The sequence below is a fragment of the Aureobasidium namibiae genome, assembly GCF_000721765.1.
Source record: "Aureobasidium namibiae CBS 147.97 unplaced genomic scaffold scaffold_4, whole genome shotgun sequence".
Lineage (NCBI taxonomy): Eukaryota > Fungi > Ascomycota > Dothideomycetes > Dothideales > Saccotheciaceae > Aureobasidium > Aureobasidium namibiae.
Genome location: NW_013581205.1, coordinates 1,346,395 through 1,360,320, shown reverse-complemented (window position 1 = coordinate 1,360,320; position 13,926 = coordinate 1,346,395). Strand labels below are relative to the sequence as shown.

Sequence of the window (13,926 nt, the reverse complement as noted above, 5' to 3'; positions counted from 1 at the left end):
CTTAGCGCCAATGAACAAACTCCCCATCTGCAATCAAGCAGATACGCTCCATTGTGATCTGAATCTTCCCCATGATCAAGTTCGCAGACAGGAAATGGCCCAGATGATTCGTAGCCCATTGGCTTTCCATGCCCTCTGGAGAAAACTTGAAGTCGGTGGCCATGATACCCGCATTGCTTAGCAAAACATGGATATGCGGTACATCGACCCAAGCATTTACCTTCGCTGCAGTGTCGCGCACTGCAGTCAAAGAAGAGTAATTCACATCCAGCAAATAGATCTGCACTCCGGGTTTGCCTTTGAGGTTGTGGATGCTACTTACTCAAGCTTGGTTGCGTTGCGACCAGTGAGGCTCAGCAGACTTGGGCGTACTGTAGCGAGGGAACGGACAAAACTGATGCCTAGAGTGGAGAGAGATACGCCGGTGGTAAGAATGACTTCTCCTTTGATCTGGCTGCCCAACTTCTTCGCGAGTTCGCTGGCTGCGGTGGTGGGGCTGTAGGCTGACGTCAAGAATCCTTCGAACTGCTTTGTAGCTACTAAAGACGCATCTTCTTCGAAAGTTTGAGTACCTACTACAACACCTGAAACATGGAGGCCTCCACACCAAGCACTGATCCACAGCGAACGACCCCGGATCCCATACCCAAAGGCTCTCGCTCATTCCGCGCAAGTGTCGATACCTCCGTGCTTCAGCAAGATCAAGAGATGTGGAAACGAGCTCGTTTGTTTGTGCGAAACATCACTTCTCGCTACACCAATTATGCAAATCAACCCATCGACATCTTCGAAAGAGACCTTCACAATCTCTGGTACCTGTTCATTGGAGCTGCAAAAGTGACGCCTACAGACGAAGCTGCGGCGGATAGATTGGCTATACAGGTACTGGTGGCTCGTGAGATGGGGTTACTGAGGAGACTTGAAGAGCCAGGTACAGATGAAAAGGCTGCGCACATATCTGAGGCGGCGAATGGTGCACCATCTCGGATGTGGGTAGATCTGCCATTCCTAGCCACGGATTTACGGGAAGCTTGGAAAGAAGCGATGACGGGAAGGACTGCTGTGCCTTCCAATCAGCTCGCCAACCTCGGTGGCTTCACTGCGCGCCTTGTAGCATTTGGCGTATGCGAGGTGGAGTTGTCTCAATGTGGGCTTTTGCTGCTACGAGAAGCACTGGAAACTCCACGGCCGATACTCCCAACCGACAGTGCTGATCAGAAAGACATACCGTTATCTCACTTCATGCCTGCATTGTCAGCTTGGCTCCGACATGGCAGTTACAAGCTGCTCGGACTCTGTGCCCGCGGTCATGCTTCAGCCTCGAGCACTGACGATGCAGAAAGCCCTGAGGATCAATGGGTGACAGCTGGACCTCTGTTGTCAACCTTATCTCCAGAGCAAAGAAGCAGAACACCGGGCTTCTCCATGACTCGGTGGGAGTTCTGGAAACAGAGATTGGCTGAAGTTGCTGGTGATCATGGTGCTCTTGAGGACACTGTCCAGGGACAGGCGAGACATTGCTTCGGTTTCTTGGACTCGTGGGAGCGCATTACGGGTGGTGACGGTCATGACCGCGAGATAGCGAGGAAGGCATATTATGGTATTGAATAGATCCAGTAGCTCGATTGAGTGCATCAAGTGTTGCTTACATCATCATCGGCTGTCGAAAGACTTCTTGATCTCGGGTACGCGCTTTCCTCAGTGCTTACACTCTTCATGCGACGATTTGAACGCAATTTTGGCAGCAGTTGCTGTGCAGTGGCTGCTGGACGCGACTGATCTAAGCCACTCGCTAAACGTTTGTTGTCGACGAAGGCTTGTGTATAGACTCATCGTCCACAAACATGTCGGAGTGAGAAATGAAGATTTCGCTCAACGCGCCCGAGGCTGTGCGTGCTGCGCGCGAGTCGAGAATACGCGGGATACGCAATACGCTCCCTTTGATACGGTGCTATACGCAACAACTCAACAACTTGACTATTCTTGACCGTAAGGTTTTTTTTGGCAGGTACTGTAATATTTCTGTGAGCTTTTCCTTATAGTCTACTCTCTTCCTCGCGTCTTTGTTGTCGATCATTCTTCTTGCAAGCCCTTGCCGCCCTATCACAATGAGAAAAACATATACCGCATCCACATACTCCAACGATACGCTGGAATCTTCACGACACAATACGATACGCGCTAGTCTGAACGATAACGACTGGAACGACTCTCCCCCACCTTATACTCTAATCGCCGGCGATTCCAACACACTCACAGGAAACGATGGTCGCGTCAGCCTCGATGTCAACTCAAAACTTGCCCGCACGCTGTCGGTCTTCATCAAAGATCGCCCAGAACAATCACCCCCAGAGTATCAGGAATCGGAAATCGAAGAATTCGCACAACCACCACCCCTCAATATCGTCATTCAAATCGTTGGCAGTCGTGGAGATGTACAACCCTTCATCGCTCTCGGCAATGAGCTTCAGAAGTCTGGTCATAGGGTCCGCCTGGCGACACACGATATCTTTCGCGATTTTGTCACCAAACCTGGCCTGGAGTTCTACCCCATCGGAGGCGATCCGAATGAACTTATGTCTTACATGGTCAAGAATCCCGGTTTGATCCCAAGCATGAAGTCCATGCAAGCAGGAGAGATCACGAAAAAGAGAGCGATGATCCGAGAGATGCTCGAAGGCTGCTGGAGATCGTGTATCGAGCCAGATGATGCTACGGGTGCCCCTTTTGTCGCCGATGCAATCGTTGCCAATCCGCCAAGTTTTGCTCATGTGCATTGTGCTCAGGCTCTGGGCATTCCGGTGCATTTGATGTTCACCATGCCATGGACGGCGACCAAGAGCTTTCCTCATCCCTTGGCCAACATCAAAGACAACAAGGCGGAGCCCAGTATAATCAACCGACTTTCTTATGCGATGGTAGAGTGGATGACATGGCAAGGCCTTGCTGACGTGGTCAACGGATGGCGTGAGACATTGGACTTGGAACCAGTGCCCACAACCGAAGGGCCCTTTCTGGCATACACGCAAAACATACCTACAACGTATTGCTGGTCTGGTGCTCTTGTGCCCAAGCCATCAGACTGGGGCCAACACATTGACGTCTGCGGCTTCTTCTTTCGAGACACGCCAGATTACAAGCCACCTCAAGACCTGCAAGATTTTCTCAATGCTGGATCAACACCAATATACATTGGTTTCGGCAGCATAGTATTGGAAGACCCTGAGAAGATATCTCTGATCATTGCTGAAGCTGTCAGAATTACTGGCGTCCGTTGTGTTCTCTCGAAGGGTTGGGCAGGGCTGAGTAACGTGTCACAGTCACCGGATATCTTCGAGCTGGGTGATTGTCCGCATGGTAAGTATTGAGATTTACTGAATATGTGTCTTCAGACGACTGACTATGATATTCAGAATGGCTTTTCCAACATGTCTCAGCGGTCATCCATCATGGAGGAGCAGGCACAACTGCGTGTGGTCTCAAGAACGGGCTTCCATCCTTGGTATGCCCTTTCTTTGGCGAGTAAGTACTTTCCCCGTGATCTATCTGGGAGTTCACATAACTGATGACGAGCCAGTCAACCATTCTGGGGAGAAATGATTCATGCCGCTGGCGCAGGACCCAAACCGATACACCACAAAAGCCTCTCAGTCGACAACCTCAGCGAAGCCATCAGATTTCTCACAACGCCAGAAGCAGCAGAGTTTGCCCATCTCATCGCGCAACGAATGTCCACAGAGAGTGGCGTGCAGACCGCCGTCCAATCCTTCCACCGCAACTTACCCCGCCAAACCATCCGCTGCGATATCCTGCCACATCTGCCAGCCGTATGGACATACAAAACATCCTCCAAACACACAATCAAGCTCTCGAAACTAGCTGCAGAACTCCTCATCGACCGCCTCAAAATTGATGGCAAGAAGCTGGGTATGAATGAACTTCGGACCTACATCATCGAGAACAAACGCTGGGATCCGATCACGGGTGCTGCAAGTGCGGCTATCGGTACGGTGTACAGGTCTGGTATGGCGATTGGTGACGGGTTCAGAGCACAAGGAAAGCAACCTTGCCAGATAGAAGAGTATCTCTCTGTTTCAGGCACGTCAACACCAAGATCGAGGAGTCGCAGCAGATCAAGGCAGACGGTGGAGGGCAATGAAGATGATTCGAGGTCCATCCTTTCATCACACCAGGACGACGCCGACAACAAATCCCTCATAGCGACATCCGCCGAAGCGCCCAACCAAAAGAAGCAAAACCAAGATGGAAAGCGCATAGCGAAAGGTTTCGGCAAAGCAGGCAATACAATACTCAAAGGCGGACTCATCGACATCCCCTTCGCTTTGGCAGAAGGTCTACGCAACGCGCCCGCCATGTACGGCGACAAACCGCGCGACTTTGGCCCAGTCATCGACTGGAAAACCGGCGGCATAGTCGCAGGCAAAGGTCTAGTCTTCGGCCTTTACGACGGCATTTCCGGCCTTGTCACTGAGCCAGTCAAAGGAGCAAAGAAAGAAGGTGCTTTGGGTGCACTGAAAGGCTTCGGTCGAGGACTAGGTGGCATGTACTGGAAACCCAATGCTGGATTGGCGGGTTTGCTTGGATATACGATGCAGGGAATTTACAAGAGTGTGTACAGTGCGATTCATACTGGCACGAGGAAAACGATCGCAGCGGCACGGAGAGAAGAGGGTATTTTGCTGCTTGCAAAGGCAAGAGGAGATCAAAGCTTCGATCTCGGACAGATCGTTACAGCGTTCGAGGAGATAAAGAAGGATGATTGTCGTTAGTAATTCTACGCGGTATTCACATCTCAATATCATGGCCCTTTCCCCGCGGTCCGTGAGATATCAATAAGGTTTTGACTCTGTTCATACGATTGACCCAAGTGTTCCCATGCAGATGCCCTTATTCCCGGCACAGCAGATTGAAGAGTGCACGCTGCATATCTTGCTCTTGATTTCACCTCCTCATCGTCGACTCTCGGAAACACCCCCCTCTCCAGCAAGTTCAGGACATGACATCTGCACTCCTCACGACGGTGGTCATGGGGCTTTGTCTTATAGTCCAGACAACGGTTTGGTTTCTTAACATTATGAATATGGCATGCGCCTTTCCCGGTGTTTGGGTGCTGCTACCCGTCCGTCCCAAGCAGCATCAACTTTTGTCCGCACTTTATTGCACCTTCTCTCTCACCACGATACATGCGCTCGCTAAGCAGCTTGCTATTCTCCATTTCGAGTCATCATCGATTACTCCATGGATCTGGGTCGTGGCTTCCAGCCAGATACATCCCGTGTGCGCGATTTCTTGTCTAATGGCTCGTCAAGAGATTTCCCGAACTCGATCAAAGCATTTGAGGAAGAGTGGCGATGGACGGCATCAAGGTTCAGCCGCTTCTTGGTGGAAAAGCGATTTTGGAACAACAATGGTCTGCTTGATCCCTGCTGCAACACTCAACGCTATCATCAGTGCTGCTATGCTCCTGTTTGAGAAAGAGTTCGATCAGCATCCACCTCAAGCATGGACGCCACTGCTACAGGTCAGTATGTACTGCTTTACGGTCCTCTTGTTCATAGGATGTCGCTATGCCGACTATATGATCCTATGCGAAGACGAACGGTGTTCGTATCCTCTGGACAGATACGATATCGTCGTCGGGTTGATCGGAGTTCTGACGCTCTCCATCGTTCGCTCGCTGTGTGAAGCGCTTATGCCAGTATCGGCTTTCAGTCTATAAGCATAAGGAGTCCGATCATCACGCTGGTATGACAATTATCAGTTCTCTGGTGATCGCATCTGAAGAATAGCAGAACTCTGCTGGCAAGGGGGCATGAGATACGGATGCGTAGAATACCAGGAGAAATCATGATTATGTTTTCTCTGAACGTTGCTCAAGAGGTTGAATCTTACACTAGCGCGATCAAGTATATATCTTGATGATGTTGCCAGAATAATCTTCTCCTGCAGCAGTAGTAAAATAAAGGTGAGGCCCATGTGTGCTTTTGCAGAATCTGGGGTCGACAAACTCCCGAGAAGTGGTCGGTCCTTCCTCCGGATGTTGGTTGATCGTTGATGATGCGTTGGAACGATTTGCAACTTGGCAATGACTCAAAGCACCGTGATGGATTCGCTTACATCATCTATCTGAATTTTGCCCAACTGTCAGGCCCCTTTACGCACAGTACGGAGCACGGCTAGAGCTCTTCCGTAATCCCTATCCGAAGAATCCGTCAGCATTCATACATCAGTTCGACCTCGCACCCGGCAAATCGTGGCCATCTTTTTCACACTCTGATTTGACTATTTCCGTCCTCGAACACGAATCATAGAGCTACTCACAATGAGATCCTTCACCTCAACATCTCTGCTGTCGACACTGGCTCTCTGTCACCGTGTCAAGGCAGCAGCCACTTGCACCAACTTCACCATCGTAGGAGAGAACAACTACACCAAGCCTTCATCCATGACCTTTGCCGTCAGCCAAGGTGTCGTCTGCAGCGGGACGTCAAACTGCTCAGTACCAGTCGGAGGAATTGTGACCGACCATCGCATGACAAATTTGACCGATTCCACAATGGACTGGGCATACCCACTCATTAGCAACGCAACTGGATATCCTTTCGGCACCACACTGGTTGGCGCCGTGGATAACACCACGTATACGATCAACGCAGGCTCTTCAGGATACATTGGCTTCACACCCACATACAGATGCACGCAAGGAACCTTCTCAGGATGCGAGGACAAGGGTCTGGATGGCACACCTGTAGAAGCATGTACACCGTTTGGCTGGGAGACAGGCACAATCAACGGTACCTTGGCAGCGATCGCGACGTCGCCAGAGACTGCGATGGCGCTTGTATGCAACCCAGCGAATACGAGTCTGGCGTCGAGTGGTAACAATACCAATTTCTGCATCAATCCGACCAATTCGTCTTCTGGAAACACTACGGCGCCGGATTTGAGGGCTGGCGCTGCTGTTTCGAGTAGCGTGGGCACGGTGCTGTTGTCTGTCGCTCTACTGATTGCAACAATTGGAGTCTGAACCATCATGTGTGTAGCCAATCTACTCGATACAGTGACTCAGATGATCCTCGAAACGTTCCTCGGTCGTCGGACTCTCATACCCTGGTCAGTTCGTGAATATCTACATGATCAGCCTCGGTTTCTGCAGCCGCACAGCTTTGTATTCGAAGCTTGAATTTTCTCAAGCCACTCCAATATAGCATACCGAGACCATGGGAATGGTAGAATATGTGCGCGACTCGTCCAGATAAAGTCAGCGATACATGTCGTGGACATCCTTTCTGCGGCCACAGCGGGCTAGGGGGTCAGGAGATCACACTTGCGGGGTGAGGGAGAGCTATATCATCTCGGCCCAGGTGAATGGATTATGAACTTGCAGCTCGCGTCGGCCTGTTTCTTTGTTTGGAGTAGTCCTCAAGCTTTTCGAGCAATGCCATGCCATATACGCTGGTGAGACTTGACAATCCATACTCTTGGACGTGCCATGACATGTGCCTCGTCAGCGACTAAGCTCCATTAGGATTGTGACTCCAAAAGCCATGTCTCGATGTATGGCTTGCATCGTGGCGCGGCATAGAAAGGAAACGCGTTGACTCGCAGACAGCTCATGATGTGGACATGACATGTCTCCCGAGTGGCCAGAAGTCGCGGCTGCCAAGCGACCATGTTGGACTGATCACTCTCTCTTCTTGGCCAATCACAGGTGTTTGGTACTGCGCGGGCTGAACATACCTGCCCCGACTCTTCGTTAACGTTGAAGGATGCCAGCTTCTCGTCCGTAACGCGGTCAATGACGATGTAGACGCTCCTAGCGATCCTTCGTGCCTTCCTGAGGTGCTCACAGATGATTTGGTTCGTGCAATTGGGTTTGACATCGTCCTGAAAAGTCCGCGCTTTGCTGCCGATCGTAGCTACGCCCTGGTTGCACTGCCAGCTACTAGATGTCGTTGATAGAAGATCGCTACCTGCGCATGATATCTTCGGCCAGGCAGATCCTGGCTTTGAGGCTTATAAATACCTTGGACTCCTCTCCCCTCTATGTTTTACCAGCTCTCTCGCGCACTAACCTTGACCTCACCCAGATAGCTTACGGCAAAGATGCGACCTTTGCTTTCCCTTTCGAGGTCCCTTCCACTCCTAGCAGCGGCACAAACCGACAACTACGTAGGCGGTGCTGGCATCATATCACCAGGAGGACCTTCGGCCGTCAATGCTTCCTTGGAGGCCACAGAACTGGCTGGTCGCCATCCCAATGGAACCGCTTCAACCACGTTCCAACGTCTCGTCGACGATACTCAAGAAACATGGACATGGCGTGTGAACATTACCGACATCGCTGTTCCCAACGAACCTACGAACCTCGGAATGTCCTCGGCGAATTCTTCTGAGCACCTACATATCGTCAATACTCAGTGGGAACTCCAGTGGCCTGATGACAACAACGCTAGCGAAAGCTTTACGGATTTCCTCAGGAGAATCGACTCAAAGGCATATTTCAACGCCATTATTGTGAATCTGCTGTCCAACATCACTCGAGCGTATTCGAACCAGACCAACGGAAATTGTACGGCCGTACTCGGGGACGACTGCGTTCGCTCGATAGAATCCGCTGCATCTACTGGCAATTATCTGAAGACCTCGGATCTTACAGGTTGTGCGAGTACTCTGAATGTGGCTCGAACTGATACTGGAGCCGATCTTGGGTTCGGTAAGATTGTCGGCCACAAATCCGTGATGGGCTTTGACATACTGATCTTTTTGACATCCAGAAATCAGCTCTGCCTTCATCGATCGCAATGTCTCTTCGCCCGAGCTACAGCCATACGGAACCTTATTCTATTCCACCTCCCGCACCTTTACGAGTGACAACCTTACTTTGTTCAATGAAGCGGAGAGCGCGGTGCAATTATTCATCATGCAAATTGTGCCCTTGAACGCGTCAAAGAGCAATACTGATGCCACTGTGCTTTGCCAGATTGTTGATGGATCCAAGACATCTGGAGCCATAAGCTGGCGTCAAAGCTCGGCAGCAGCTTGGGCGGTCGTCATGACGGCGTTCATTGTCATGATGTGTCAGTAGTTCTATAGCAAATCATTCTCTCTGCCTTTGCGGAGCGACGGTATTATTATGACAGGCTCGATGGAAGCCCTGAGTCAAGTCTCAGAATCGTTGTCGGTCTGGTGATACTGATATCTACGTGCCTTGCGCAGTCATGGGAGCAACACCTCGGTCAGCGACGCGCGGGAGATTCTATCGTCGAATAGAGCTGACGCTATATGTAAAGCTGCTGACCTTAAACCTCTGATGCACACATTCTTACACGGACTCTCCTTGTGAATCTCGTACGCCGAGGCATCATACTAGAGATTCCAAAGACAGGTAACATGCCACAAGTCGTGGCTAGCTTGCTGGCCTGTCCACCCTGACCCTCCGGTGATCGCCTCATATTGTGTCTTGAACCACTTCTACAGGAACCAGGTTTGGAGGAATTGAGAAGGAGATATCTTATTCCGTTGCTCTAGCAGAAGTGTGGTTCTCCTGCGAAGACTTGCTCACCTGATCAACGACTATGTACCCAGCGTAAGGTGTTCCAGAGGCCTCCCGATACCTGCCCGAGTAAACCACACGCGGGCGAAAGTGCTCCCGAGTCTCAGAACGTTCTCTGCAAGCGTCCTCGCAAGAATATGTACGAGCTGACGAAGGATTGCAAGATTATGCAGACGTCTGACCATGGCGCAAGCACGGAAACAGCCACTTGGATGCATTCTCCTCGATGCAGGGAGTGTGGCAGCGTGAGACGAGCCGTTCGCTTGCAGCACACAATTACACCGTTGGTTCGAACAGAAGTCGAGTCACCAGATCTTACGAAAAGTGTTCAACAATCTGTCGAATTTGGATCAAACACATCATCACTCGCGCGAGCGCAAAATCCGAAAGACATCGACCGAGATAGATCTCCTATCTCCGAAGCTGCTCGATCAGACTAGCTCCATCCCTTTCGCGTGGCCTTTGCGCGTGGAACACGGCAAATCTTGTGCGCATCAGCCCCCAAAACAACAAGTGCTGTGCATGACAAACGACAAAACTACTGTACTTGTCTGCTGGAATCGACTCCTTGACCGAGCATCCGCAAACGAACACCGTCAACTTACTTGATCCTTCCTGGTTTGAAATCACCAAACGATCGTCGTTGTTACTTTGCAGAGAGGCAGCCAATCGTCGGTTTCGGTCTTTTGTCCAGAGTCGGAGACCGAATCTCCAGTCCGAGACTAAGAGCATCCCGGTACATAACTTGCGTCGCACCCGCCGTCATTGTTTTTTTTTCTCCTACACGGCTCGACTCTACTTATCCTCCCTTTGTGACCTGTCCTACCCATCTCCCAACGATGGCGCTCTCGGAAAAATCCAGTGAGAGCCTACAGTCGACACCCTCACCAATCGAAAATCCTCCCGTCGTTCCAAACGAGCAAGCCGCGCCAAGCAATGGAGCCGCCGTCGACGAGAAGGACATCGAAGCCGCCGCACCGAGAGCATCACCACCAAATTTCCTTGGCCAAGTCCCCAATGGAGGACTTCAAGCATGGCTACAAGTCATCGCAGGATTCTCACTGTTCTTCAACACATGGGTATGTACAACCAATACTATCATGTCTGCCGCATGAACACTAACACCGGAGATCAGGGAATTCTCAACACTGTTAGCTTACCCGCCCTTGGCAATACAATTAAGCTTAACTAACCAAGCTTCTTCTAGTTCGGAGTCTTTCAAACTTACTACGAGTCCGGTGTGCTGATCCATGCGTCGTCATCTAACATCTCATGGGTCGGTGCTATCCAGTCATACTGCGTTCTGTTGATGGGCTTCCTGTCTGGACCCATCTTCGATCGTGGTTACCTTCGACCATTGCTCTGCGTAGGGTCTTTCCTAGTCGTGATAGGCTTTATGATGTTGTCTCTTTGTCATACCTTTTGGCAAGTTCTTCTGGCGCAAGGATTTTGCATCGGTATTGGTTCTGGACTCTTGTTCGTCCCTGCCGTCGCCATTCTTCCGACCTACTTCAACACTAAGCTCGGTCTTGCGATCGGTCTTGCTGCATCTGGCAGTTCCATGGGAGGTATCATCTACCCCATTGTCTTCTACAGATTGCTCGATCAGATCGGTTTCGGCTGGTCAGTTCGTGTATTGGGCTTCCTCGCTCTGGCTACTCTACTCATCCCCATCTTCGTCATGAAGCAACGTGTGAAGCCACCAAAGGCTCGCGCTCTGATCGATACGACCGTCTTCCAGGATGTCCCATTCATGCTATTCACCCTCGGAGCCATGATAGGATTTATCGGCCTCTACACCGTTTTGTTCTACATCTCCTTCTTCGGCCAGGCCAATGGCTACACTGATGCCAGCATGTCCTTCTACATTGTGCCGATTCTGAACGCTGCTTCAGTGTTCGGCCGTACATTGCCAAACGCACTCTCCGATAAGACTGGCTCTTTCAACATCATTCTGCCAGGCGCGGCTGTCTGCTCGATCCTCATCTTCTGTATGATCGCTGTCGATGGTCTGGGCAGCATCGTCGCGCTTGCCATTCTCTTTGGATTTTTCTCCGGAGTCTTCATTGCTTTGCCCCCGGTATGCTTAGTCGCTCTGACGGCAGATAAGTCGAAAATCGGAAGCAGAATCGGCATGGCCTTCGGGTTCATGGGTTTTGGCACTCTAGCTGGTGTAAGTACAAATGATATGCTGATATGTCGAGATGTCGGGAAAATCCGGTGGTGGTTCGATTCGCCCTTCCAGAGACTTTGCTGATCAAATTTCCGTTACAGGGACCCGGAGGCGGTGCTATCTTGCAGAACTATGGCCCTACCAACAACTGGACCGGACTATGGGTGTACGGTGGCGTTTCCTGTGCTGTTGCTGCTGCCATCTTCACATTAGTCAGATTCATGAAGGCCGGAGGCAAACTCATGGTCAAAGTGTAAAAGCAGCACACTACAACAACAACCACACGAGAAGATTTCCTTCCATTCAAAAGTAGTAGTTTGTAATACCAGACACTCTCGAAGTGCTCACAGAACTATCGAACTCGGGGTTTCCCCCTGCATCATACTCTCCGCTTGATCCCTACCCAATATTCAACAGGCTTCTTCGTGAACCCCTCCGAACACTTCAGCTCCTCCTGCTGCAGCTCGAGATCATACCGTCTGAACAGTGTTGCCACAATCAGTTGCAGTTCCATCATCGCCACGTTCTGTCCCACACAAGCCCTGGGTCCATGACTGAAAGTAATGAACGCCATTTTCTGCCTTTGTGTAAGGCGTTCGGGAAGCCAGCGATCAGGATTGAACACTTCCACATCATCTCCCCAGATATCCAGGTCATGATGAAGTGTAAAGCTAGGCACGCTCAACACCGTACCCATTGGGAAGTGATGCCCTTCGAAGCATACTCCCTCAGCAGAAGTGACGATGCGCGGTAGCCTAAGTGCAGAAGTCGAGTGCAACCGCATCCCCTCATGGATACACCTCTTTAGAAACTCCGCATTCTTAATTTGCTTATGCATCGCCACCTTCTCATTGCCAGGAATCGCAGCATCTAGTTCTCTTTGCAAGCGAGGAAGGATGGTTCCAGGGGCATCCCGCTCGCCAGCAAGAATCAAATAGATGATTGCACAGGCGGTGTTGGAGATTGTATCGCTGCCAGCTATCAACTGCGTCAATGCTTCTGAGACCACTTCTTCGTATGGCACAGCTTCACCGTCGGGGTCTTTGGCTTTGAGGAGGAGGGCCAGGATGTCGTGTCTGTCTGACTCCTTGGCCATCTCCTGCTGTACAGCGTCCAAGCGTTGAGAAACTGCTAACGCGGCGATACCGTGGAGATCCTTGACTGACTGCAGACCCCTGCTGAAAAAAGCATCAGGGAGGAACTCCGCAAAAGGCCGTAGTGCAGGCATCCATCCCAGAGTTGCAGAGACCTCGCCTCGTCTGTTCAGTGTCTCTGCTCCAGCGATGCGAGTCATGTAGCCATCGGGCCGCTGAGAAACGCATTCATCTCTGCCTGTCTTCACCATTCCGAATGCCTTTCCAAAAGCCAAGTGTCCGATGATGTCGAAAGCGATATACGTGCACCAGGGCATCATATTGACACTCTTATACTCACTCCCTTCCTCTTCTGCCTCTTTCGCAATGCTATCCAATTTCCCCACCCAAGTCTCGAGGTCCTCGGCCATATAAGGCTCAAATCTCCCCACAGCACCAGGGGAGAAGGCATGTGCCACCACTCGTCTCTTCCTCGCATGTTGTGCTCTGTCTCTGGTATTGAATACACCAGGCACTCCAGAGACAAACGCATCGTAAAACTCCGATTTCAGCCATCCAGTACCGTGGGCATATACGAGGGAGATGGCTTCTTCAGAAGCAATGGAGATGTGGTTGTAGCCAACGCGGACGAGGGTGCCGTATTTGCGGTGAGCAGAGTGAATGGCGGAGTAGCGTTTGCGGCGGCGAGAGTGATAGGCTAGCCATAGATTGCTGAACTTTGCGAAAGGAGGGCCAGGAAATGAGTGGAGAGGGGAGAAGGTGGTGAGGTATGGGATGAAGTAGTAGAGAGTGATCCACAGAGGAAGGAGGATCAGAGTTAGCAGGATATAAGTTAAGAGGTCCATATCTATGCAACTGTGATCAAAGAATAAAGAAGGAAGTTCGGAACCAATCTTCATTCCTTTTCTACTCTGTTCGATAGCACATGGGGTGTCAATAATCTTGCTCTAGGGTGTAAGATCGAGGTGTTTGTGTAGTACTCCCCACCCTTTGTGCGACTGCAATGTATCAAGGTCTTAATCACTGGTCGTGGTTAAGGCAAGTGCCACCGCTAACGGAAAAGCTACTGAATGGTTATATGA

At 50.8% G+C, this 13,926-nt stretch overlaps 6 protein-coding genes across 6 annotated transcripts; 5 read left to right on the top strand and 1 right to left on the bottom strand.

Moving 5' to 3' along the window:
* Positions 1 to 591: 591 nt before the first annotated feature.
* On the top strand, positions 592 to 1,611 carry M436DRAFT_80116 (uncharacterized protein; the record flags this gene model as incomplete). Its single annotated transcript, XM_013574456.1, has 1 exon — positions 592 to 1,611. One exon carries the CDS (start codon positions 592 to 594, stop codon positions 1,609 to 1,611), a length of 1,020 nt encoding a protein of 339 aa, XP_013429910.1.
* A 497-nt stretch (positions 1,612 to 2,108) lies between these two features.
* M436DRAFT_41337 (sterol glucosyltransferase) lies at positions 2,109 to 4,790 on the top strand (the record flags this gene model as incomplete). Its single annotated transcript, XM_013574054.1, has 4 exons — positions 2,109 to 3,357; positions 3,414 to 3,522; positions 3,578 to 4,010; positions 4,143 to 4,790. The coding sequence occupies 4 exons, from the start codon at positions 2,109 to 2,111 to the stop codon at positions 4,788 to 4,790; spliced, it is 2,439 nt and encodes an 812-aa protein (XP_013429508.1).
* A 1,553-nt stretch (positions 4,791 to 6,343) lies between these two features.
* M436DRAFT_62099 (uncharacterized protein) lies at positions 6,344 to 7,048 on the top strand (the record flags this gene model as incomplete). Its single annotated transcript, XM_013574270.1, has 1 exon — positions 6,344 to 7,048. The coding sequence occupies one exon, from the start codon at positions 6,344 to 6,346 to the stop codon at positions 7,046 to 7,048; it is 705 nt and encodes a 234-aa protein (XP_013429724.1).
* Positions 7,049 to 8,127: 1,079 nt separating this feature from the next.
* On the top strand, positions 8,128 to 9,109 carry M436DRAFT_62098 (uncharacterized protein; the record flags this gene model as incomplete). The annotated part of the gene is made up of 2 exons (XM_013574269.1): positions 8,128 to 8,737; positions 8,799 to 9,109. The coding sequence occupies 2 exons, from the start codon at positions 8,128 to 8,130 to the stop codon at positions 9,107 to 9,109; spliced, it is 921 nt and encodes a 306-aa protein (XP_013429723.1).
* A 1,307-nt stretch (positions 9,110 to 10,416) lies between these two features.
* On the top strand, positions 10,417 to 12,007 carry M436DRAFT_71170 (putative MFS monocarboxylate transporter; the record flags this gene model as incomplete). The annotated part of the gene is made up of 4 exons (XM_013574361.1): positions 10,417 to 10,656; positions 10,713 to 10,727; positions 10,785 to 11,750; positions 11,852 to 12,007. The coding sequence occupies 4 exons, from the start codon at positions 10,417 to 10,419 to the stop codon at positions 12,005 to 12,007; spliced, it is 1,377 nt and encodes a 458-aa protein (XP_013429815.1).
* A 122-nt stretch (positions 12,008 to 12,129) lies between these two features.
* Positions 12,130 to 13,689, bottom strand: M436DRAFT_40857 (cytochrome p450 benzoate 4-monooxygenase; the record flags this gene model as incomplete). Its single annotated transcript, XM_013573965.1, has 1 exon — positions 12,130 to 13,689. The coding sequence occupies one exon, from the start codon at positions 13,687 to 13,689 to the stop codon at positions 12,130 to 12,132; it is 1,560 nt and encodes a 519-aa protein (XP_013429419.1).
* Positions 13,690 to 13,926: the final 237 nt, after the last annotated feature.